Source organism: Lissotriton helveticus, chromosome 10 (assembly GCF_964261635.1).
Source record: "Lissotriton helveticus chromosome 10, aLisHel1.1, whole genome shotgun sequence".
NCBI lineage: Eukaryota > Metazoa > Chordata > Amphibia > Caudata > Salamandridae > Lissotriton > Lissotriton helveticus.
Genome location: NC_136071.1, coordinates 530,911,487 through 530,939,220, shown reverse-complemented (window position 1 = coordinate 530,939,220; position 27,734 = coordinate 530,911,487). Strand labels below are relative to the sequence as shown.

Here is a 27,734-nt window from a genome sequence, read left to right as displayed (position 1 = left end):
TAAACATGAAAACAAGCTTCAGATAATCATCATGATCGTATTGACACAACAGGGTAAACATTAGTCACAGGTAGCACAATACAGGGCGAATATCTTATCACAATCACTGGCTGTCACCAGCCTTCTTCTCAGGGGATAAATCATTACATCTCAATCTCTAGGCAATTTGAAACACTCTTCATGACACTGTCCATTGGGCTCTATACCGTGCCCATGCACCCCTTATCTTTTCTCCTTTACGTGGGCAGTCCTGACTCTGATATATCACCTGCTCTTCCCCATAGCACCAGTCCAAGTCTTTCTTCCAGGCATTCAGTGTGGGGGTTGTTACTGCCCCCACGTCCGAGCAATGTTCCTCTTGGCTACCCCTCCTGCCAGGGCCAACCAGGTCTTGGCCCATTGCGGCCATGTTGTCTCACCCGTTACACCCAGAGTATGCCACCTTGGGTCTAGCAGGACACTCTCTCCAACTAACATCGTCATCACTCGGGTGATACCTTCCCTGTAGGTTTGAATCATGGAGCAAGACCATAGTATATGAAAGAAAGACCCTTTCTCACCACATCCCCAAACGCACTCATCAGTCACACATGTACCCATTCGGACCTGACCCGTACGTGAGGCATAGGACCTACGGAGAATACTGAGCTGAATGAGCCTGAAATGTGCCCTTATAGCTATCTCTTGAGGGCTCTGCAGAGCCTCAGCCCAGTCGTCATCCTCAAGTAGGCCTACATCCGCCTCCCAGGCCTCTCGCAATGGACCCATACAGTCTTGGGAATTGTTGACAAGTTTCTGATATGTGAGGGATATGGCCTTATCAATCATGGGGTCCAGGAGGAGACGGTCCTCGAGTGGCAAATACTCTGGTAGCGGGGTCCCCTCTTTCAAGTGGCAGTGAAACTCGTGGCATAACTGGTGATATCGGAGGAACACCCCCCTTCCCATTTGGAACCCCACCCACAGGGCATCAAATTCTAAAATGTTACCTCCCTTTCAGACATCACCCTGCAGGTCAATCCCAATGAGGCTCCATTTCCGAAAGTCTGTTAATCGTTTCAGTTCCCCAAATAATTAATTACCCTCCAATAGAGGAGTCTGCTCCGTAAGTGTGGCCTTCCATCTTGTGGCTTTGGTGGCACGATGCCAAGCCTCAACAGCTGTCCGGGTATGCACTGGAAAGAGAGAGTTACCTCTCCCTCCCCGGTATAGCTCCGTCAAGTAACTACGGGTATTCATTGCCAACTGGTCCACTCTATATGCTGGTTCCTCTAGCGGTGAAAAAACCCCATCCGTTAACATTAACGAGCTGGGAGGCCAAGTAGTATTTTCTTAAGTCAGGGACGGCTAATCCACCTTCGTACACTCCTAGCTATAGTTTCTTAAGTGCAATTTGGGGACTGCCACCTCCCCATACAGGTTGCACTGCTTGGACTCGACAGAGCGGAAGAATGTCTCCTGTAACCGATATGGGGTATTCAGGACCTCATATAGTAATCGGGGAGGGCCATCATTCTAAAGAGAACCACCCTACCTGCAAGGGAGACAGAAAGGCATCTCCAGTGAGCGACATCTTCTCTCAATCTATCTAATTGCACCTGTACATTTAACCGCATAAACTCCTCCTCTGTGTTGGTGATCCATATGCCCAGATATTTAAATGTCTCTTTTCGCACTAGCTTCGATTTAGATTTATTTTTACCCAAATCTTTCAAATTGAATATCTCAAGCTCGACTGATTGGATTTCTGTCAGTTTGGTCTTGTTTTTATTTATTAAAGACATTTCTATTTTCTAACTTAGTTTTGGATCCTCTTTCTGTGGTGTTTTCACTTTATTACTGTTTGAAGCGTTTCACAAATACTTTACATATTGCCTCTAAATTAAGCTTGGCTGCTGTGTGCCAGGCAAGCTACCAGAGGGTTGAGCATAGGTTCATTTAGGGTTGGCTTGTGCCTCACCCTGACAAGGATTGTGGTTGCTGCTTGACCAGGGCTCACACACCAGTCAACCAACAACCCAATTTCTGACATTCTCCATCCAATTTGCACTCAAACCACAGTAAACAGAAGGAACTCTAAAACCATGAACTAGTGGCTATTACATTTCCTAGGATATGGGTGAAGGAGTACGTGTGATCACAGATCAGGGTGTCAGGCGGACTGATTTCAGTGAATATATGACTTTTCAATGCAAACAATTACAACGCATGGTTTTACAATGCAGTTTTCACATCACAACTACCATTACATTGCATGATTTTATAACGCATGCCATTACAACGCTTTTTTAAAAATGACTACTACAATGCATTCCATTACAACGCATACTATTACAACGCATAATACTTTTAGGGTGAAAGGAGGGTAAGTGTTGTATAGTGTAGGGGTAAAAAGTACTATTCCCACTCCAGTGAGTGTAACAGTAGGGTAAGTGTTGGATAGTGTAGGTGTAAAAACTGCTATTCCCACTCTAGTGAATGCAACAGTAGGAAACGTGTTGGATACTGTAGGGGTAAAAATTACAATTCCCATCTACCCCAAAAGCCATACCCACCGTAAAACAAAAAGATCTCCATTACTTACCTTATAATGCGTTGTAATAGCATGCGTTGTAATGGCATGCAATGTAAAGGCAGTTGCATTGTAACAGTTGCATTGTAAAAGCTGTGCGATGTAATGACTGCGTTGTAATGAATGTTTCACTAATTCAGTAGCTAAAGCAGGAGTCTCCAACCGGTCAATCGCGAGCTATCAGTAACTCGCCAACACCCTTGTTGCAGCTCATAACCTTATGTTTGATAAAGGAAATGTAAAAATATAGAGTTTTAATTTTAATAGTGATTAAGCCTTATTTAATTTTGCACAAAGTCATCTGCAACTGATTGCTCCGGGCTACAGCTTGACGCTTGTCCAAGGCTGGTGTGACACTAGCAGCAGCCAGGCACCGGAGTCTTGTAAGCAGGCGCGGCTGGTGAGGTTTGTTAGAGGGGGGCCTGCATGCAGAAAAATAGGTGACATTGATTCTCATGCAGGGAAGTGAAGGGATGCAAAGTAGCAAGAACAGAGCTAATACCCTTGCTTGTACGCCTGTCTCATCCAGCCTTGTGTCTCTCTTTTTCCGTCTGTCTCACTGTCCCTACCGCTTTCTCTTTGTACCTGTTGCTGCTCAGTAACTCTCTGCTGTACCTTGCACTGGTCCCGAACTCTCATTACCCTGTAAGCGACAAAACCTGTGCACACACAAAATTATCAATAACAAGTAATATATTGTTAGTGTCGGTGTACGTTGGACGTGTTGCTTTTATTGAGCCAGTCGACACGTGTTTCATTGAAGTACAGTACACTCCAAATCTTCAGGGCTAAATCCAAATGGATATTATAGTTAATCCCCCACAACTGGTGATAATTCCGACCCAGTCAGGGTATCGGTGGATTGTTCGGCAGGTGAAGGCCAGGAAATTCAAAAAGGAGCGCAGTGGCGCTTTCAGTAGTGAATGGTCTACGCCGATACTTGGCAAGGACAGACGGCAAAGGAACTTCATTTGTTAAAATATTCGGTTTGGAAAGGAATAATCTGTTCAGTCATAGTGTCCAAGGGCACCGCGATAATATATGACTACAACTGTCTGTAGAGGAAGCGCTTCCACAATCGGAGCTGTGTTCTAATTTGTTTCCTTTATGTCTGTCCCGCAGCACAAACGGCGTCCTACGCGTGGCGATGGGTGCATCTCTTTACCCTGTACATGTGGCCGCTACCTCTCTTTTCCTGCTGAAAATCTGAGCAATCGGCACTGATTGTTCTTGTCCCGAATTTGAATTCAGCGCTGAAAATTAAGTAGCCAGAGATATATTACACAGCGCAAAAGGCCATGCATGAGCACCAACGCCCTTCACATATACTTCAAGACTTTTAACGCTATCAGAATTATGTGATTTATCCGGAGAAATCTCGCAGCTGCTGTGCCCTCGAGAACTTTATAATATGTAATAGGAAGCCCTAGTTAAAAGCAAGTTCAGAATTCTTTCAGACCATGTCGAACTCAACAGAGGTAGCAATGTGAGTTTTTGAAGGGGGAGGCTTGGAGCATAAAAGCTTACCTAACGTTACAGCCATAGAGCAGTTTGTGTTTAGGAGACACAAACTGTACACCACACCACATTTACAGGGTTTTGCTTCTATATTCGTATGCATGCAAATAAGGCCCAATCCGTCATATATATCACCATCTTCATAACATGATTCTATTACAGGACCGGAGGCTTCGGATTATGCTTCTCTTTCTTATATTTGCCACTCACAGCAGCCAATGAAAAACGTTTTGTATGCAATAAAAACTACATTTCCCATGATGCTTGTACATACATCACATCCTGTATAGCCCCATAAGAGCTGCTGCATCCTGTGTCTCCTCCTCTTTCTTTGCTGCTCACGCAGACAGTTAAGTGCTCAGAACGTTATGCCATGATTAATGTCTTAGTTGACTGTTGTTTTATCTTGGAGGTCTTACCTGTATGATTGCGCTCATTTCGCGCTATAGTGAATGCTTGCGCTTATATCGCGCTGTGTGACAATGCTCTGCGCTTTTATCGCGCTATATTTCATGTTTGTGACATTGAGGTGTTTTTTGATACTGACGCATATTTGTTGTCGCCTTAAAACGGAATTGCCGTACTTTGTCTTGACTCGGCGCTCGTGAGCGCCATTGATTGTTTTCTGCTTCAGGCGGAGCGGCTCCCGCTGGGAGCGGCGTACTCCGGGGAAGCTTTTTACTGATTTGTCTGTTCGGCCTCTCCGGCCGCGTTTTCCGTCCCCATGGCCTGCGGGCATGGCCAGGTTTGTCGAGGGGGCGGCTTATGGGGGTTGAACCTATTCCCGCAGCGAGTCTGTGCTTCCCCCTGTTGGCCCGGTCGGGCGCAACTTCTGTCCCTGTTGACCGCTACACGTCTCGGCTTCAGGGCTCTCTGAACGAATTGCAGGCGCCCGTCGCCTCGTGGTCTCAGCCTGGGGCTGTCAGTACAGCGGTGTAACCGCTCTGCGGGTGACCTTATCAGGCGCCCTGTGCTCTCGCTGTTTTCTGATTCCCTGCAGGGGTCTTCAAGCCTCATTACCTTCGCCATGATTGCTTTGCACGTGGCCTCGGGGCAAGGCGGTTGCCTCTTACCGCTATGGTGCAGGGTTCGATCCCAGGTGCCCCAGTCATGTTTTCTGATTATATAAAAAGGAGGTTAAGGGTTTATAATTTCTATTTCGTTTTTTATTGTACTTCACGTTCAATATTTTCCTGGTACATGTTTTCATTATTGATTTTGTTAGCATTTCTTGTTTCAACCACCAATGCAATTTCAGATCGCTCCTGCTGGAGTAGTGCCGGTGACATTGAGCCTCAGGGGAGGCCTGGACTCGGCCGCAATCTACATCAATGCTCCCTCGGGAGCTGAAATGCGGCGCTAACATTGCGCCATGATGAAATGGGTATTATGTCTTGTCTAGGCTTTTTATCATAGTTACGTTCCGACGATGCAGTTCCATGCAAGAGATTTTTAGCACGTCCACAGGGTTGTTCGAATTATGGCGCGATCTCGCGCTTCTCCGCCAAAGGCTTTCCCTAGTAGCCGAGTGCGGTTATGGAGTCATAGCGCTCCGGTATGCGTAACCCAATTGGGGACAAATTTGGGCTTCATTTTGGGCAATTTGGCTTACGCATGTCGTATGCGGCCCCTGTTTGTTTTGTTTCGAGGTCTCAGTGCCTCCTGCTTTGCATGAGCAGATTTCCTGGTAGCCTCCAGGTATAACAATTGGCTGGCCCTCGGAGTGCGCACACGCTCCTTGTATTTTACATTGACTCCGACGCCCTTTGGGCTGGTGTAATGACTACAGCTTTGCTGAGGAGCCGATACATTCTTAGTTTCTCTGTTTCGGTGTGCACAGGGTTGGCTCCCCCTCTACTCCTCCATTGCGGTGTGCTTTGCACTATAACATGTTGAATACGGATATCCCTTGAGGGTGATGGTGGTATATATGTATTGGAGGATGACACCTACTGATAGGAGCGCAAGAGCCTCCTGACCTACTTACGTTGACACCCAGGTTCTTCCAGTTCTTGTGTGGTCAACAGGGCCTCGAGTATGACGTTGCCTAACTCAGGGTGACAGGGCTTGATTGACGCCCTTTCCTTCTGCTAACACATATCATTGAGCACGATTTGTATTTGTATTTATTTTAATTTTATCTATTATTTTTATTTCGTTTTTCCTTTCGCCAACACGTAAGGCGGCCGACGCGTGTGTCGGGATTTGGCCTAGTATTCGCCCGGCGGTGTCCCCAATGTTCCTTTTTTCCAGTCGTCTCGGAAAGAGATTCCCCGATTTGACAGGCTGCAAATCAATGTCGTAGTCAGCCACGATCGGCGGTGTGCGTCGGTATGGCGCAGTTTCCGCCAGTTTGTCCGAGAGGCGCAAAGCCTTTCATATGGTTGGGCCCCGGGACATCCGATCCAGATGGGCCCTTTCGCGTCAGGCCCCTAGGGGCCAGATTGTTTATCGTCGAGTGTATAAAGGGTTGCTGTTTTGCTTGTGGCACACATTCGTACTGGTTGGTCGGTTCCTTTTCCATAGCTTTCCGCGGCTTCTGGCATATAGCGTGCAGGAGAGTGTCTGGTGATCTCCTCCTTCCACACGACGGCAGTTGTTCCGGTAGCGGTTCCAATGGTTGATGCGAAGTGTGGGTCATACCAAGCTCTTAGCTCTCTAGTACCCTCCGAGTGCCGGGTTACTTTACCTTTCAAGTTACCTGGATTCATATATGTATGGATAGGTCTATCTTACCAGGCCTTGGCCTCACATGTCCAGGCTTCGGATTGATGGGCTGGAATGGCCCGGTTATAACCTTCATGCATTTGTGGCTCTTAGTTCGGGTTTATCTAAAGCCTTTGTCGTGCAACGCCTCTGGCGGCTTACTGATCAACATGCGCAATATCTCGACTGCGAGAACGATCAGCAGTTATGGGCATATGGGTCACCTTTTCGTGGACTTGTTCCAGGACTCAGGCCATTCTGCCGAAAAACTTCATGTTTAGGTTGTTGAACCGGGATACCTCTTAACCTACATGACAGTGACGGATTGTTCCATCCGGTTCCTTGTATTCCCGGCGACTAGGTCATTCCTTTCGGGCAGGGGGGACTCCATTTGAAATTCCAATGTCCCTTGGGTCCGCGGAGGCCAGCTCTGTTCCTGCCTTACCTTACTATTTTCCATTTTTCTCATGAAGTAGCGCTCATGTCGCTCGGGGCAGATGCCTTTATGGTTCACCGGGGGCTACGGCCCGCAGATTCATCGTTGCCGTTTAGTAAGCACGGGTCTGGGTTGACATGTGGCGATGTGGTAAATGCAGTTTCCTAGGTGATAGGTATTCAGACTTTCCTTGTTTACGATCAAGTTTCTGGTATCTCCACTACCTTCCTTGTATTTCGAACGTCCTGTGGGCGGTCATTTTGTATTTCTGGGTCCTTCCATTCCCGACATACGTTTCGGCGATAGAGGGTCGCTTCGTAGTTCTGTGCGCCTTTGGCGGTTTTTGTGAGGGCTGATATCTCTACTTGTAGGTTCTTTACCAAATATTGTACGGGGACTTCGATGACGTTCACCTTATAGAGTCCATTTTGGCCGGTTTTTTCTGCGGCTCGTTCTCGGTTCGGGGCAAGTTGCTGAACTTGCGTCGGTTTTTTTCTTGCAAACTCTTTGGTGGCGTAAATATTTCAAACCGGACTACTTCTCGGATTTCATTTTATTACTATACATATAATAGTATGTCGACTGGACAATACATAGTGTCAGGCTGTGTTAAGCGGCATTCCACCTTCAGGTGTTCCTAGGGCGAGGCAAGGCCGCTTTTTACAGGTACAGTATATGCTATAGGAAGTTGCTCTGTCAGCGAGGTCTGGACTACATGTGGCCAGGACCTGGTCACACAAATTCGAGATAATGCACCTTATGGGTGTCTTGGCATACCTCATGGCTTCCAAAGTTGATTCTCGGATTTACTAAATGAGGTTTTTTTAGAGTACATGTTCATATGATGGTTGATGTTTATTGACATTCTATATGTGAGTACGAGGCTATTACAGCCGATCATTGAGGGCCTGTTGCCGGAATAGGTGTTAGACCAATGGTGCTACGCAGTTTGCTCAAGTACAATACTTATCATTCTTGTTTGGATAATTCTCATTGTTGTGCAAGTTTTAACTTTTCTGATGGAGTTTCTCAGACTCTATTTAAACTGTATTATGTACTGGTGGGAGATTTAAGACTGTAGTTGTGTTACTAAGCGTTAAACTAGCATAATCCGAAGCCTCCGGTCCTGTAATAGAATCAAAAATTAGCTAGCATTCGCGCCAAGAATTTTCAATTCTATTAAGGACACGGAGGCGAGGATTATCCCACCCGGTTTATTACAGTATTGGTAATAATTACCCACCCGAATGTACTTGATATTCTGTATCAGCAGAAGTTACGGGTTTTTCCTGTCTCATTCCTTTCAGCTTCGAGTAAAGAAGAAGGAGCAGGTGTTCTTCTGGCTTAAAAGACGTGGTTCATCCAGTTGACGATGGTTCGCCATGTTGAAGGATGTTTCTTGAGATTCATATCCGTGAAAAGGACTGGATTTCTTAATGTTCGTTCTCCATGTTGAAGGATGTTTATTGTGACTCTTATTCCGTAAAATGGACTGGATTTATTAATGTGTGGACTGTATATGTTCGAGCAAAGAAAGAGGAGGAGACACAGGATGCAGCAGCTCTTATGGGGCTATACAGGATGTGATGTATGTACAAGCATCATGGGAAATGTAGTTTTTATTGCATACAAAACGTTTTTCATTGGCTGCTGTGAGTGGCAAATATAAGAAAGAGAAGCATAATCCTCGCCTCCGTGTCCTTAATAGAATTGAAAATTCTTGGCGCGAATGCTAGCTAATTTTTGATTTTATCTCAAATGTTGTACTTGCCGGATCGCCAATCGGGTTACAGCAAGTCCGTCCCAATCAAACACAGCCAACAGGAATACAGCACACCTGATTCCTGCAAGCCGATTATGCCAAAATCAGAGCTGCGCAGCCAACTCTTCAACAGCCCACGCCCCCAGCTTCCATTATCCAACCAGGAGGCCTGAAAGTACCGTGAAGGCAATGGGTGCTCCAATTGTTGCCACCCACTACTCTCTCTTGAGAAAGGCCAGCCCTGCCCCTTACCATTCATTTAAATAGCGCGCTGCTAAAATCGCCTGGGCGACAGTATAAGCGCCCTTTTGAAAAATAACTAATTTCTGCTTTTTCTGGCCTCTCCCTTCATGCTGACATCACTCTTCTAGTTTGTGCATCGAGGGCGAGCAATAGTCCTGGTCCCGGCCAGCACATGCGCAGGAGGTCTCTGACGTGACCTCGTCTCTTCTTTTAAAAAAAAACTGAATTTGTATTCACAAATTTCAAAAGAAACAGTGAGCACTTCATTTGAATGAAATGAAGTGCTCACTGCATCGTGTTGAATATAAATTACGTTTATTTTCTAGGAAGGGAGCTGGAGCATTGTGTACACTACACAGTCTCTTATCTCCTCCCCGTCGGATCCTATTCCCGAAGCTAGTGCGGCAACGCCCCTTTCGCCCCTTAACACCAGCCGCCACTGCTTGTAAGAGAGGCCTGGAGCTGTGGCTGTGGGGCAGGGGCTGTCTGTTGGTAGTGCCCAGCACACAATCCTGCCAAGGCCCTGCCACCGGGCTGCAAAGAGCACGTCCTTCCCTTAAGAGGATTCTGACTACTTCACCTCCGCACTGTGTTACGGTATTAAACTAAAACTCAAGGTTAATTAAATCATGGGAGCGTGAGAGCAAAATGCTTTGTTGGAATGCTTTCAACTGGGAGAAAAAGAAAATTAAGGGTTAACTTAAACATTAAGTTAACTCTTCATTTTAATTTTCTTCTATTTAAAAACAGCAGACATCTTACTCCCAGTGGATGGTAGACACGGGGCAATATTTATAAGAGGAAAAATAGAGCCAATTGTTTTAAAAGGGAGGAACTGAAAGTGAAAGTTCCATAAAACATTAAAACAATGTTTTATGAAACATTTTTCTTCACACCTAATTAAGTAAATTATGTCTTGTGAAACATATCTCTTCATTCAGTTTCTCCCATTTTACCAAATGGCTGTATTTTTCTGTTTTAACTATGGCACAGTGGCTACCAGCAACTGGGAACAAGAAGCCTTATGATTACAAATCCAACATTTTTAAATCAGAGAAGATTAAAATGAAGAGTTTTATGGAATCCCTATAAACAAAGCTAACTCTACATTTTAATCTTCTCCCATTAAGATTGTTGCATTTACAAACAGCAGGCACCTTGTTTCTATAGGCCAGTAGGCATGGTGCCATATTTATAACAGAAAAATGCAGCAATTTTTTTAAGTGGGAGAAATTTGGAGGAAAGAATCATGTTGCATATTATGGAACATGTTTCTTCACTTTAAATGTATCCCATATAAAAAAAAGTGGCTGTATTTTTCTGTAATGCATGTAACAGTGCCACATCTGGTGAGAGCCTGAGGTATGTCCTGAGACACAAGTACATATGACACAGGATCTCCGTCACCCATGCACATTTCCTATTCATACACACATATTCAAACAACTCCACAGACAACAATCTTACTGACATCCTTAGCAGCTTTGTCATAGTGAGCCCTACAATCAAGTTTAAGATAGATCTGTGGGTCTAAGTGCAACTGCAGGTCAAGTACGGACTGCCATATAACTAGGGCAACTAGAATTGTGCGAATTTAGGGCTGCAGCACTTTCTGCATCATTTTGGATTTGTCTCATTTGCCATGCACTCCATCATCTGCTACATAATCTGCAAATTACAACAAAATGAATTTCTAGCTCAAATGGATCAAAAGGTTCTTTAACAAGTGGCTACATGTGTTACTGCACAGTGGAAGGCTCCATGCAAAGACTGACTGGTGCCATGTCTGGCTTATTGCTTTATTTGGATGTTAACCAAGTACTAATGAGGTGAAATCTTTGCCCAGATACTGTCAACATATGTAAAAAGTACCAAATAATACAGTACAATGATCACAAAATGTGTTGTATTTTTTTCTTGCCTCATCAAAAAAATCAATACCGCCACATAGTTTGGTCATCCCGTGCCTCAAAATTCCAGTGGCCCTAACTAACTAAATCTAGTGACCTTTGGTGGTTGACAAATCAGAAGAAATTGGATCACAAATAGTCAAACCATTAGTCTACGCAGTAAGGCTTTCTGGTCTGAAACCACGTTTGAAAGAGTTATTTTGAATTAGTATTTCTGTGACAGTTAGTCAAAAGGTCTTAAAGCGAGGTGACAACCGAGTGACATTCTTATCATTGTTTCTGCCTAGGAAACTCTAATTATTTGGTTCAAACACAGTATCAGGCTGCATGGAAATTAGGCTTAAAGTCAAGGAAACCGAGCATGGGGTCTCTGGAAACAAAGCACACGTTGCTTGGCCTTTAGTAGCTCACAATGGTTTTCCCTGGTCAGAAGTAGCTCTTACTACAGGGAAGTTTGGAGACCTCTGAGCTAAACGTAGCACAAGCAACAATAGCATCAGGGCTAGGGTGACATTGGAGACGATGGATGTTCTAAGAGTAAAGATCAGTCAGAAAGTAGGCTGGGCTGATTGGAGATGAGAAGCTGAGCACAGGTCTAGAGAAGAGGTTGATGGGAACCCTTGTGAAGTTCAGGATACTCCAGTTGTGTCTCTGTCGTCATTGTGGCAAAACACATCACTCACAAAACAACATTCTTATAGAAATCACAAAAAACTGACATAATTCAATAACGAAGTGGGGCAACAAAAAGAATTTTTTTTTAAAAGAATAACTGCCGGTTAATTTCTGGTCTCCAGGAAATTTAGAGGTGCATGTTTCCGTTTTTGCCAGACACTTTTATTAGCAAATACACTGCGTGACCCTAAATTTGTTACATTTGCATCGGGGCACAGGGAATAGCTTTACTTGGATTTATTTGAACCCACATGAAGTTCAGGTGTTTTAGGGTGGGAAGTGATAAATATTTAGTTTATCCCTCCTCAGCCCTTGTAAAGTGCATTGGAAAAAGTGGGCAAGGAAAGGAGGTGGCATCCAGCAATGAGAGAGGTGTGATATTTACAGAAAGGGTTTGCCACCAGATCAGGAGGAGAGTGATTCTTAACCTATTTCTTTCTTAACATCTGAGTTTTAATATTGTTGCCTGGGTGTGGTCCCAACTCTTCCATGTCCACTATCTGTTGGGTTATCACTGATTTGAATAGCGCTATATTGCCATTAGTCTGACCTCGCACCGCTACCTCCAAGCTCAAGCTTCCAGGATTCTGTCAGAGTCTGTGTGTCCTTTTGGAGGTGTTGATTATTTACTTTTACAGCTGTTGCTGCTATGAGCTTTGTGGTAACTAGCTGCTGTGTGTGGAATATCTGAGCTATGTTGTATGTGCGCTCAGTGTAGTCTCCAATGTGTTCTGCTGAATGTCACATGATCTCTAACGGCAGGGCCGGCTTTAGGGCAGCGCAACTGGTACGGCCGCACTTGGCGCTGACCTGTGGAGGGGGTGCCAGCCTCAGGGTGTGCGCTGTGTTTAGCAATAACTTATGATTGGAGAGATGAGGGGCAATTTTGCCTGGTGGTAGTGAGAGAATCCGAGGAGGAGGCCATGGGGGTGGGGGCGCCAAAAATGATTGTCGCCCCAGGCGCCACTAGCGCTAAAGCCCTGTCTAATGGAACTGGTGTGTGAGAAGCCACACGGATCTGCACACTGAAGTGCAGCTCACTGAAGTGTGCACAGTTGTGTGTGTTCTTTATCAGCCTGACTGCTGTTTTGGGGTCAAGGATATCAAACCAGATGGAATATTTGAGTTGAAATAGACTGGTGTGCACACATACAGGCTCATGTGTTAGGTTGAGTGACTATTGTTGCCAGAAAAAAGGGGGCTCATGTGAGTGCAGTGTAACTCTACTATTTGGGTTACCTGCACCCTGTTAGATGTATTACAGCTACCTCTTATATGTGCAAAGATGATCTGCCCTACAGCCTCCCTGGGTTGCAGTAAAGGTCTCACTTAACTTCTGCTTGCACTTTTACAGTTATAAAGGGTTTTTTCTGTCTAAAAAATACAAAAGATCCTTTGAAAAGTATTGAGGCTGACCCTATTAAAAATGAAGTGACCTGTCCATATTTGTCCCTCTGATATGTACAGCGAACATCGGCCAAGAACAGTGATTGTACGACAGACCGCAGAAAAACACACAATAGCCCAAAATTGAGGACAAAAAAAGGTGTCCGTGGATCTGTTTTGAAAACTCTGCTTTGATGCAACGGGCGACCAGAGAATTTGGAAAACTATGTGATAGCCCTATTCCTCTTATGTCCCGATTCAAGTGGGGTTTGCCCTGGAAGAGGAGTGGGAACTGTCAGTGTCATGTCAAGGATTTTTGGGGGCCCCTGTACGGGACAAACTGGAATTCTATTACTCATTTCCTGCTAAGTCAAGCTGGGATGACGCACCAAAATACTGAATTCTAAGTTAACCCTTTCGCTGCTAGGCCTATCCTTCCCTTGTGCTAAGCCTTTTGTTGGCTATTTGGGATTTGGGATAGTTCGCGATTAGGCTCCTGTAACTTTTTGTCCACATAAGGTATCCACGCCAAATTTGCATCCTTTTCTTCCAACATCATGGGGATATTCAAAGGCACCCACGTTTTGTGATTTCCCTTGTGAGGGGACCCAGAAATACATAGCTGCCTTAGATTAATACAAGCGATGATCATGATCATATTCATTTTGGATGTCAGTCCAGTATCTGAGTCAAGGAATCCTGTGAATTCTGTTAACATCGCAAGAAATGAGAGGATAGGTCTTCCACCATTTTGACCCCCTTTTGGAGACAGTTTAGCTCCACATACAAATATGAGATAGAGTGATACACATATATGTAGACATACATCAAATGAGGCAATTAATGCATTAGACTTAGGATCTACTGTTGCTACATAAATATAACCAGCATATTTACATTTATAAACTTATTTTTGCATTGTATATAAATTCACCTCATTTTTGCTCTTACAAGTCTATATTGACTTTGGAGGCGATAGAGTTAAAGAGGTTTATATATAAGATATTTATAACAGCCGTCGTTCACCAACAATTCTGTAAATATTGGGCTTAACCTTTTTAACATTTATAATGGCTTTCCCTCCATTTTGAACCGGCATCTGCTTTTCTTAATCGATGCGGCTGTTATGAAAAAAACTACTGATCCCAGAATTCCATGTTATCATGTGACGGCTTGTCACATGATCGGATGCGAAGTGCAAACCAAATAGACACGAAATGCTGGCCGCGGTGCCTCCCCAGACATTGCAGAAGAACGTCTGGAGACAAGGACGGACAGGTAGGTCCGAGAAGCATATTTTTGTTTGGCTGGCAATAGAACGCATGCGTTTTCGTTACGCACAATACCGAGCAAGAATTGAGCCAAATATATGCGCGGGTAAGACCGCGTGAGGTGGCGGCTACTGGCAGCGTTCGCTGTATTTGAACCGCGCTGTAAAAGTACGATTCTGGAGCATTTCGTAAACATGCTTTGAAAAACTTCACGGGTAGACCGCGTAAAGTGAGGGCTACGAGGGGAGTGTGACAGTTCTTGCTGAACCGCGCTGTGCGAGCACAATTATGGCTCACTATATAAATATGCTTTGATAATAGTTTCTAACAAAAAACTCTACGGGCTGACTGCTTTAGTAGGCGGCCATCGATGAGGCACATTTTATAAACATCTTTGACATCTTCAAATCTTCTCAGACAGTCGCCTAGCGAAGATGTTTTAATCCTTAAGATTTGTATCCACCTACATAATATATTGAATGTCTCCTTATTGTTTTTAACATTAGAGCGGTGCTCCTCTATACCTGAGCTGCAGCCAGGTGGGGTAAAGCGCCATCCCCACAACGAATGGGTGAGTGGCTATGAGCAATATAGCTTTATATATTTAATAATCAGACTTGAGACAGATATTCCCAGAATGATGTCTGAGTGTTGTCTAAATTATAGCACAACTTATTTGTCTCTATTTATTAATTTTTTTTTTAATTACATTCTAATTATGTTTGTTTTTTCATGTGTCTCTCCTGTTCAACTGACTGCGACACGATGTGACAATAGTTTTGTGGTGGAGTATATTACCTCAAATAACAGGTGATATCATTTTAATATTCATTTATTCTTTCACGTTGCACAGCAGTAGCAACGATTTGGTCCTGAGGAATGCATTGGCACACTAGCCCTCTATGCTGAAACATTTCGACCGTTATTGCTTACAGATATTTTGTTAAATCTGTATCTGCACATAGTAATTTTTAGATTGGGAGAGATGATAAAAATATTAAAGTAGTAGTTTATACAGTTCTACCCAATTTTAAATTCACTTACACTTTTTTTGCACTGCTTATTCAGTAGCCACTAGTATTAAGGTTCTGCACCATTCGCCTAAACAACCACACTATGGTGATATCACAGTCTAGAAAACATACATAGGCTGTGAACTCTGTCTCCTGGGCAAGGAGAACCCATATGATGTCAAGGGCGGTACAGAACAGATACTGATGGGAAATTTTCACCCATGCTTTTGAGCCTGAGTTCACTTAATATTTGTCACATACAGGTATTAGCTTTGGGTTCTTCCGCCACATTTTAATAATGACTCACTAATTTCATCTTTGTTTGTCATTCTGTAGTCCTGATTTTGTTCAGTTGATTGTCACTTTTTGCATTGACCCATAGATACCTTTTGTGTGATGAGTTTATTACATGGGGACATGTATCTAGTGGGTCGTTAAACTTACCCTCGGGTCCTCCTTTGTTGTTTTTGACCCAGAAATTAGCCAAAATACAGCTAAATGTTGTTTTTTGAGGGGAAAAATGGGGGGAAAGTGCTGCAGAAGAAAGCATTTGTTTTTTGCCCTGCAAATGGTATCAACAAAGGGTTTGTGGTGCTGAAATCACCATCTTCCCAGCTTTCAGGGACAGGCAGATTTTTGTCAGAAAACCAAAAGTTTCTACAGAGTTTTGTCATTTTATTGGTTGGGACATAGCCTATTTTTGCTACTTTTTGTGCTTTTAGCCTCCTTCCAGACAGTAGTAGAAATGGGTGTCAAAGCAATAATGGATCATGGACAGCTATACATTTATGGAAAGTATACATAATTCAGCAAGGGGGTCATTTGTGTAGATCCTTCAAGAATTTCTTTTATAGAAACTGTTTTTTTTTTTTAAACAGCCATTTGTGCCAACGTTTTCCGCTGTAACTTCCTTTAAGTGTGACAGATGTTTTAAAGCAATATACCGTTACTTCCGCTGGACCCTTTTGGTTGTGGAGATATATAGGACTAGTAGGTTCACCAAGAACCCAAGCAACCCAGAGCCAATAACTGAGCTGAGTCTTGCAATGGTTTTTCATTGTGTACCATGTATATAGCAATTCATTTGGTGAAATCTGAAGAGTGAAAAATAGGTAACAAGGATACCTATGTATTTCCAAAATGGGAACAAAACATAGAGTTTAGAAGCAGTAGTTATTTGCACATCTCAGAAATTGTGGGTACCCATACTAGCATGTGAATTATAGGACATTTTTCAAAGTGACTTCTTTTGTACACATTGTTTTACATTTGGAATGCAGAAATGCATAGAAAGTCAATTGGTAATAACAGTTGCCCTACAACTCGGTGTTCCCCAAAGTCTCCCAATAAAATAGGTACCTCACTTGTGAAGGTAGACCTAGTGCCTGTGACAGGAAACGGGTCAAAACGCAGTTTGGACACACCACTTTTTTACAGTTAACACGGACCTTTTTTGCAAAGTACCTAGCTGTGGATTATGAACCCTAGCTCTGCCGGCATCTAGCGAAACCTAGCAAACCTATACATTTTTCAAACTAGACAACTAGGGGAATCCAGTATGGGGTGAAATGTGGCTTTCACCAGGTTCTGTTATCCAGAATCCCTTGCAAACCTCAAACTTTGTAAAAAAAAAACACATTTCCCTCACATTTCTGTGATGGAAAGTTCTGGAATCTGCATGGATCCACAAACTTCCACCCACCCCACATTCCCCAAAGTCTTCGGATAAACATGGTACCTCACTTATATGGGTAGGCCTAGTGTCCGTGGCAGGAAACGGGTCAAAATACAACTTGGCACACCACATTTTTACACGGAAAACTGACTCTTATTTTGGTAAAACACCTAGCTGTGGATTTTGAACCCTAGCTCAGCTGGCAGCAAGGGAAACCTAGCAACCCTATAAAAATGTTTAAACTAGACACCCAGGGAAATCCAGGATGGGGTGGCTTGTGTGGCTCTCACTAGGTTCTGTTACCCAGAATCCCATGCAAACCTCAAACTTTGTAAAACAAAACACATTTTCCACACATTTCTGTGATGGAAAGTTCTGGAATCTGCTTGGATCCACAAAATTCCACCCACCCGCATCCCCCAAAGTCTTTCAATAAACATGGTACCTCACCTATGTGGTAAGGCCTAGGAGCCCACTACAGGAAACGGCCAAAACGCAATTTGGACACACTACATTTTTACAGTGAAAACTGACCCTATTTTTGCATAGTGCCTAGCTGTGGATTTTTAACCCTAGCTCTGCCGACCTGGGGAAACCTAGCAAAGCTATACATTTTTTAAAACTAGATATGCAGGGAAATACAGGATGGGCTGACTTATGTGGCTCTCACCCGGTTCTGTTGCCCAGAATCCCTTGCGAAACTCAAACTTTCTAAAAAAACAACAACATTTTCTTCACATTTCAGTGATGTAAAAGTTCTGGAATCTGTGTTGATCCACAAAAATTCCACCAGCCCCGCATTCCCAAAAGTCTCTCGATAAAACTAGTACCTCACTTGTGTGGATAGGCCTAGTGCTCGCGACAGGAAACAGGCCAAAACACATCATGGACACACCACTTTTTTACAGTGAAAACTGTCCCTTTTTTTGCAAAGTGCCTAGCTGTGGATTTTGAATCCAAGCTCAGCTGACACCTAGGGAAACCTAGCAAGCCTATACATTTTTTTAAACTGGACACCCAGGGAAATCTAGGCTGAGGTGACTTGTGTGGCACTCACCAGGTCCTGTTACCCAGAATCCCTTGTAAACCTCAAACTTTCACACAAAACAAAACATATTTTCCTCACATTTCTGTGATGAAAAGTTTTGGAATCGACGTGGATCCACAAATGTCTACCCACCCTGCATTTTCCAAAGTCTCCCGATTGTACCTCACTTGTGTGGGTGGGGCAAGTGCCCGTGACAGGGAAGGGCCCAAAACATATTGTGGAGACATCAAAATTACCTATCACAAAATGACCTGGTTTTGCAAGGGGAGCATCTGAGTTTTTGGCCCTGGGCTCCGTGTCCATCTAGGGAAACCTACCAAACCAACACATTGCTGAAAACTAGACACTCTGGGTAGTCCAGGGAGGTATGGCTTGCTTGGATCCTCCCACATAAATGTGGGGAAAATGTGGTGCTGTAAGTGAACTTGAGGTTTGCGGGGGATTCTGGGTAAGAAAATATTGGGGAATCCATGTAAACCACACTGCCAGCCAAGAGTCAGTACACGCACACCACCATCCACACCCACCACCAGGCAAGCATCAACCATGCATACCTCCCACCAAGCGTCATCCAATTACACTGCCTGACAAATGCTATCAATGCACAAAGTCAGCCAAGCAATATCCATTCATACTGCCAGCCAACCGCCACCCACGCACTCCACCAGCCAAGCGCCATTCCCGCACACCGCCAGCCAAGCAGGGCCGGACTGGGAACAGCAACCTGCCCTGGCAGATTGCTGCTCGGCTGGGGGGGCGCTTTTGTTGCTGCTGCAAAACTGTCCCCCAGTGACAAAACTGCCCCTCACGGTCAGAAAATTGACCCCCACATATCCAGCCTATCGGGAAAATGCCTGGTGCCAGCTACGGCCAGTCTGGCCCTGCAGCTAAGCACCATCCATGCACACAGCTAGCCAAGCACCAGCTCACATCCCCTGCCAGCCAAGCGCCACTCCATGCACACCACCAGGCAAGTGCAAATCTACACAGCACAAGTCCACCCACACCATTAGCCGAGTGCAGGTCCACACACCCCACCATCAAAATGCCAGCCAAAGGTCATTGCATGCAGACCATCAGACAAACTCCTGTTTACACACACACAAATTCTCCCTGGTTTCTAGTGGTTTTCTGTCCGCACTTGTTATGTGGCTTCTCACTGGCATGCTCATAAACATATCCCTGGTGCCTAGTGGCCTTTCTGCCCCCCATGCAGGGGGGCAGATAAGGGCTATTGCCCAGATCTGCCTTCCGGGAGGACAGAAAGCCTTTTTTGGTGGTGGGGGCATTAGCATGCCCATTCTCTGCAGACCCCACCCCTACGTATAAAAAAATCTGAAAATCCCTGGTGCCTAGTGGGCTTTCTGTCCCCCCCCCCCCCGGGCATATCAGAGGCTATAGCTCCCATTTTTGGAATTGTTAGGGGTGGGGGCATTGGCATGACCATTTTGGGCAGGCCCCACCCCTATATACATTAAAAAAGAATCCCTGGTGCCTAGTGTGCTTTCTGCCCCCCAGGGGGGCAGATCAGGGGCTATTGTCCCCATCTGCCTCCCAGAGGGGCAAAAAGACTGTGGAATTTGTTTGGGGGGTGGGGGCATTGGCATGCCCATTTTGGGAATCCCCTATCCCTACGCAAAAATAAAAAATAATCTCTGGTTCATAGTGAACTTTCTGCCCACCTGGTGGGCAGATCGGGGCTATTGCCCCCATCTGTCTCCCAGGGGGGGCAGAAAGACTGTGGAATTAGGTGGGTGGGCATTGGCATGCCCGTGTTGTGCAGCCCCCTCCCCAAAATGTCCTAAAAAGAAAAACGCTGGTGGCTAGTGCGCTTTCTGCGCCCTCGAGTGGGGGGCAGATTGGGTCTATTGCCCCTATCTGCCCCCGGGGTCAGATAGACTGTGGAATAAGGTGGGGCGGGGGCATTGGCATGCCCATTTTGGGTAGCCTCCACCCCTACATTTAAATAAAAAACAATCCCCGGTGCCTAGTGGATTTTCTGCACCCCTTGAAGGGCAGATCAGGGGTTATTGCTGGGAGACAGAAAGACTATGGAATTAGGCAGAGTGTGGGCATTGGCATGCCCATCTTGGGCAGCCCCACCCTAAAATGTACCAAAAGAAATCCCTGGTGGCTAGTGCGCTATATGCCCCCTAGGTGGGAATATTTTGGGCTATTGCCCCATCTGCCCCCAGGGGGACGGAAAGCCAGTGGAATTAGGCGGGGTTCGGGCATTGCCATGCCCATCTCGGGAAGCCATACCCAAAATATCCTAAAAACAAAAAATCAATGGTGGCTAGTGCGCTCTCTGCTCCCGCTCCCCCCCCTGGGGGCAGATTGGGGGCTGTGCCCCTATCTACCCCCTGGGGGGCAGCAAAACTGAATATGCCAAAATTATTAGCAAATTCCTCAAGCAGGGATCCACTAGGCAGGGATTCTTCCATTTCCAATGATACCCCTCCTGACTTTCTACCTGGTCAGGGGCTGAGATAGCCCCCTGAGCATGTAGAAAGTGAACAGAAATGAGCCTATTGGCCCATTTCAGTTTCGTTTTCTCTGAAATGACGTCAGTGCGACATGCGCGCTGATCGTCATTTCAGAGAAACAAAGATACAACCTCGGGAGCTCGGTAGAGGGATATCCAGTGCTATGTGCGCGGAGCGCCGGGAGCCGTCCGACGCACATGAGCACAGGTGCTTTGGACGGCTCCTGGCCATCCGACGCACCTAAGGGGTTAAACTTTAACAGGGTCACAAAAAAACAGTTGATAAATGTCTTGCCTGAGACCCCTAAAATCCTTAAGGTGACACTGGGTAGAAAGAAAGAGAGTCAGAGATAAGAACAGGCAGAGAGGAAGAGCTATTTAGATGGAGAAATAGAATAGACGGAAGCCTAATAGCGAGAAAGTTCACTTTCCCCGGGGGCTGCTTGGAAGGTGGGGTCTCGAACAAATTCCCACTTTGCCCATCCCTTCAAACATCTCTGGGAAGGGTAAGCGGCAGCCATGACACTCTTTGTGCACTTACAGGAGCACACAATTTGTAAGAACAGTATTTAACCAAAGGAAGTTGAAACACTTGTGATAGAACAAGAATGAAGTTGAATCTTTTATTGCATCAGTAGATCACAAGAAGGTCACTGGTTATTAACATTGTGCAAGTTCGTGCACACTGGATTATCCATCTGTGTCCAACTTCCCAGAAGTACCCGCACATTGAACACACGCTGTGATCTTCTCGCTCCTCTTTCGTTTCCTACATCACTGGCCAGAAGTCTATCGGTACTTGGAGGTCAGCACAGCTGACACTGCAGCCAGGAACTTGTCCCAAGCGGCATGGGCCTCAGGGGTGAATTCAGCCGGGAAGTGTGCGGCCAGGACGGTCTCAATGCAGTGGGCGAGCACCTGAAAAATAAGAAAAGAGAAGGAGGTTCAACCTGGGGCCTTCACTTTCCGTCCTGGCACCTACAGACACTGGTACATCTCCCACATTCTCCAAAATTGAATAGTAGCAAAACATCGAAAAAATATCAATCCGTGGTGTAGCAAGGGGGGGGACGGGGGTGGCAGTCTCCCCCACCCCACTTTTGCCTGCAGCGGTCGCGAGGCAGCAAACCCAGAAATGGACAGCACACCTCCCCTCCTCTTAACAAGGTCTAGCAATGCCTACGCCACTGATGCTCAGGAATAATGTCACCTAATTATATATTGCCAAAATATTGTGAAGGTAGGTATATAAGAGTGAGCATAGATTTCCTGTACTTAACTCTACATTTATGTACTTTGACAACAAATATGGTGTCAACGTACACGGATGTGAAGTTCAAAATAGTAAATCTATACTTCATGATACTTTGGTTGTAGATATTTTAGGTCGCAATATTTTCCATTTTCGCCATTTTGTTTGCAGATGGTCTAACCCTCACAAACCTCACTTAATGCTTTCATTGGTGTATCCACAAGTACCAATGCCTTTATATGCACTCCAGCAACTCATCATGACATCCAAAATAGTGACCCCAGAATATTGATGGAACACAATATTAAAAAAAATATCGACACGAAAGTAAGTCTAGGTTTTCTATACCTACCTCCACATATATTTACCTACGCGGTGTATATATCTTCAAGGTACATAGATGTGGAGGTAGGAATATTAAATGCACTTACACTTAGATATTTTGTCCCTCAATATTCTGTCCTCGATATTCTTGCACCACAATATTCTGGGAGTCCCTAGTCAGTAGGACAATCCACTATGTCCATGGTTCCCAAACTGTGCGCCGCGGCACCCCGGTGCACCGCAATGAGGTGCCAGGGGCGCCGCGCGCACAATGTGGGAAATTGCAGCCACATACGGGGGAGTTAGTAATGCCACCGTCATCATCCTGCAATGTGCAGTTAAATCTTACACGTGTATGATGTACGTACGCGTGTAAGAATTAGCTGCAGCATGGAGTATAAATCGGTGTTAAAAGCAGTTGTTCGCATTGTTTGTTTGCATCCAAGAGTCTGCACATTCTCACAGAAAGTGACAGAGAATCAAAGAGCTGAGAACGAGCGGCCCCCTTGGCTGTTGAACAGCAGTTGTAATTCTGGCCGTACCCTGCCTTTCACCCTGTCTGCTTGCTCAGACTCTGGTGCCTTGGCACACACCTTGCCTGCCAGCTGCCATTGCTTGGTGCAGGTCAGCAGCCACATCGTTTACTTATTTCGCCTTTGACTCGAGCACAGTAAGAACATGAACGGCAGTTTCACATAATTACAGGCACCCATGTACTTACTATTTTATTATTGCCGTTTTGTTATTATTTGAGCGTAAAATTTATTAGGCCCTGACGGCAAGACGGCTCAGTGAGTTGAACACTTACTAATGTTATCTTTAGTATTTTGCAGCTCACACGCTCGAAGGCCTACAAAGCCAGCTCTGGCTTCTATCCTATTGATGTCTATTAGGGCTTTTGTTTAAACTTCTTAGAAACAGCATCGCTGCATGAACTCCAGCTTTCATGGCTGGTGTTTGGGCGCTATTATCACTGTCCTGGAGCCAGCGTCCCCTTTAACGGGGGAGAGGTCGGACTCTAAGGCTAATGCCAAGAATTAGCTGCAGCATGCTAGCAGCTGCTAGCGAGTAATGGGCAGGGAGTGAGTGGGTATGTGTAACATGTATAATATACGAAGCCCTGGCATTGTGGGGGCATCTTCCGTCGTCGTGCCACCCTGACAGCACATTTCTAACAGCAGCACCTTTTGTGCGCAGAACCACAGTCACTGTGCCAGGGATTCACTTTAATTATAGGCTGAGCACCGTATGTTCAAACTTTGTACAAATATCTTTAGTCACTATGCACCTTCTGTGCTAAAATGCGCAACATGATTCAAGTGTTTTACAAGAGGTGAATGACAGTTATTGCTCAGTATATGATTAAGGTTGGCGTAATATACACTTCTGAGGGTAAACATGGCGCATGACTCTGGCTGAGCGACAAGATCCTGTGGAAACCACAGATTCACAGGTAAAAAAAATGGTGGGGAGCCACGGCCAACTGCCGATTAGGTCAAGGGAGACACAGGTCAAAAAAGTTTGGGAACCACTGCACTATGTGACAACGTTTAAGTTGCTGGACAGTCTTTATTTTTCTCTGTCTCGGTTTTCTTGGTCTCACCAAGACATCTTGCCTTATTACATAGCCTCTCCCATCTCGCTCTTTCTTACTAGTGCCCGTGGGCTCGTTCACCCTCTATCTTTCTCTTACTCTCTCCCTTTCTCTCTAAATCCCCCTATCGCTATCTTTCTATATCTGTGTCTCATCATACATATCACAATATCTGTCGTCCTGCATACCACTGAGACTCTCTGTCTCTGTTTTGTTGCCTCTCCCACTCTCTCCTATTCTGCCTTGTTTGCAAGCACCCTCTTTCACATATTAACTCTTTCTCTTCACATCTATCTCAGTTGCTCTATCCTTCTGACACCCTCTGACTACCTCTGTCTAGTTGTCTCATTTATTTCCCTCTCTAGTTTTTTCGCTTCTGTCTCACTTTCAGCCTCCTCCTATTGCCATATCGTTCTATTTCCTCTCTTGCTTTCTGTCTCTTTCCTTCTCTATTTCCGTCCCTTCCTCCCAGATCTATGACCTCGTTTTTATCCTTATGACAATGACCAGACAACATTTGCACAAGCTCTATATTCATTCTTGTGCCTGGCTCTTAGTAGTAGACTTCATAAAGTGTGATGATTCTATAATAAATAGTGTTATTATGAAAGGAACTTTCTGAAATAAAATTGTTTTGCATTAAATGACTGGAAATTTGCTGACCTAAATCTAAGTTAAGAGAGTATATGTTTCCAACTCCTCTAAATCTACAACTGAACATATACAATTGCCACTTATTGGTTATTTGTTCGCTAAAAATGTAAATAGCTCATACTATTAATATAAAACCTTAGGTACATATATATTAAGTCTGTCATTGATTTTTGCCTAATGGAAGACTGGCAACCTTCTAACCTTAAATTCTAGTACTTTGAATTTATCTTCAAAGATCTTCTAAATCTTTTCTCACCTTGAAGTTTACAGGGTCCACACGGAGGTTGTATGCATGTAGGTCACTGAGTTTAGACAGGGCCTGTTGTAGGTTGTCCACATGCTTTGCTGCTTCGCCGATAGCGCTCAGGACTTTGCCTCCATGTCGCTTGATATCAGCAGAGCCTGGGGTGAGGTCAAAGTGGCGGAAGTAGGTCTTAGACTGAGGGAAGCAGAGGAACAACCTAAAAAATGGGTAGACAAGGGTCATTATTGATAAGTGTTCAACAACAAAACAACCCTATTCTGTTAAGGTGTGGTTGAAATGTATCCCAATTCATGTCCGACAAACCAATCTTTAAACATAGACTTTCAATGTGTCCTTAATTTTACTGAAAGATGAACCTTTTAAATATACACATTTGGCATTCCAGGATACATATCATGTCTATAAACAGGTCATTAGAAACAGAGCATTCGGGTCATCTTTGGCTTGAAACAATATGGCCATCTTGCAGAAAGTTGCCTGTGATTTTGCTGGTGTACCATTTCCAACATATGGATTTGTGCCTGTTGTGGCTACCTATCAACACCAACGTCTACGCATTTTACAGACTTTGAGGTTCGTTTTGAGGTTTAGAAAACTGGAATTCCTCCAATTTCCAAAAGAATAATCAAATGAGTAGTAGAGTACACTGACTGAATTACCCTCAGGATTTCTTCCACAATAATCCCCTAGGGAGAGGGAAATCATTTCAGGTGAATCCCTGACCGTATTTATAGTTTCCTCCAGAAAATGGAGGATTTTCAGTTCTTTCCACACTGGACACGAGGCCTCCAGTCACTTAACAGACTTCCAAGAGGAGTGTCCATGCCAGCAGTGATCCCAAGCCGCTGGCAGCGAGATACACACCAGAAACATTGGGAGCTAATAAGCTTCAATTTACTTGAACCAAGATCTGGAACTGCAAACAGAAAAGCCTCCCTCTCTCTCTCACACACACACACACACAATATCTCACTCTCTCTCTCTCTCACATATTAGAAAAAAAGTTTAATTTTCGCTTGAAAAATAGAATCGTTTATTACTCACTCTGTTTGATTAGGAGGACTGGTACTAAGCGAGGGTCAGATTTTCACTAGGTTAGGACGTTTCAAACTGTAATGATGGTATGTAGATAATGTATTGTGCTTATATGCGTTTTACTTGTATTTGATAATATTGTATTTGTTTTGTGATCGGAAATTTCATTGGACCATCTCATAACCACTAAATTGAAGTAAACCGGAATAAAATATTGCAATCTGAAATCCTAAAATATACAAGGGAAATTCTTCCTCTCCTATAGTTTCTATTATTTATTTACTGGAGTAAAGCTGGTCATAGGACTCTGAAAATAAACATTCCAGCAGTATATTCCTATGTTTTTCTACATAACAAAGATGAAACGCATCTAAGAAATTTGCACCACGCATATTGAAGCGTGTTGTCTTTCTAGACTGAGCAAAACAACAAGGTTTAGGACAGAAGTAAATACAGCGGTTCCTATTTTTTGCTGAATAATTTGCAAAAGAAAAGAAATTCCTGTTTTCTGTGTGTGTGTGTTTGGCACGTGTATGTGAGACACCTAATTAAATGCATTAACTTGCCATGTGTTAGCCAATGATGTTCTGGGTTGTTATATAATATTTCATAACATGGCAGACTCTGTTATATAATATTTTTTCATATTAATTTATAAATATCTGACTTTCCAAACTGTGCTGAAGGGCTTGTTCATAGAGAGAAGTCTATGTTATATTATGGCATGCCATGGCATGGTATGGTATGGTATGGTATGGTATTTACTTTGTTGTACCATTAAATGCAATGTTATACTCTTCCATGATATGTTAAGTAGTAATACTCTATGTTTTTATGTTAATTTTGTTTGATAAACCATGCCATGTCTTTTGCATTTTTTATTTTATGCTTTGTAAAGCTATACTATAATGTTATTTCTTCTATATTATGGTATGCCGTGTTCCATCTGATGTTTCGTTATGCATGCAATGCTATGTAATTCTATGCTTTGCCATGCTGTGTTATGTTACGTTATGTTATGTCATGTTATGTTAAGTGAAGTCATTTGATATTGCTCAGGACACTTTCACTACAAAGACCTATTGAATTGTCTCAGCTTTGTGCTCCTTGGTTCCCTCGGTTAACAAATGTCAGAGTTTATTTAGCCAATAAACACTTCATCAACACCAATAATTGAAAAGTGGAAATATGGTTGCAAAAAACAAGGGGCTGTTATCTCAAATGTTATGACTTTGTGTCACACATATCAGAAGAGCATGTGGCAACTAGTAATTAGTTAAATTATTTCATTTATTTACACTTCAGTTTTCTACTCAGAAACATGGCGTATTCCGTTCAAGAATGAAAGCCTCACAAGTCGCCCAGAATAAAATGAACCTGCTGCTTGAGGGTGTTTATCCCTCATTCGGCTCTCATGTCATCCTGACCCGGAAGCACACGCGCCTTGACCTCGGGGCAAATGTCGTGCAGATCTTACCTGTCCAGGGCCTCCGCACCCAGGGCCTCAGCGTGGCCGGAAATCTTTCCAGACAGGGCTACCAGGGAAGCCTTCTCAGCAGCGGTCAGGGTCATCTTGGTGGTCTGTGGCTGGTGGGTTCGGGTCAGCTGAAGATGTAAAGGGCAGACCGGTCCATGACTGCAGCTGGCCAGGGACTTCTTTTAAAGGGAAGAGCCACGAGCCGCTGGCAGCCGTCCAATCATATTGGTCACTTCTGGCTTCCGCCCAAGGAGGCCCGCTTAGCTTATCTGTCTGAGGCAGAGGCTGCCGTGGGGAGATCGGAGGGTCGACCCGCCAAGCCCTCTGACAGGCCTCGCAGGACGGAGAAACCTCCTGAGGATGAACAGTGGAACTTTACGCATGTGACAGAAACTAAGGCGCACATTCACTCCCAATGCGTATGGTACAGACT

The 27,734-nt window shown here is 44.4% G+C and overlaps 1 protein-coding gene across 1 annotated transcript; it reads right to left on the bottom strand.

Annotated features, from left to right (window-relative positions):
- Positions 1 to 21,442: 21,442 nt before the first annotated feature.
- On the bottom strand, positions 21,443 to 27,466 carry HBZ (hemoglobin subunit zeta). Its single transcript, XM_078664323.1, has 3 exons — positions 27,302 to 27,466; positions 24,781 to 24,985; positions 21,443 to 21,618 (listed from the first exon to the last, which is right to left on the bottom strand). Exons 1-3 carry the CDS (start codon positions 27,394 to 27,396, stop codon positions 21,490 to 21,492), a joined length of 429 nt encoding a protein of 142 aa, XP_078520449.1. The 5' UTR covers positions 27,397 to 27,466; the 3' UTR covers positions 21,443 to 21,489.
- Between the last annotated feature and the right edge of the window lie 268 nt (positions 27,467 to 27,734).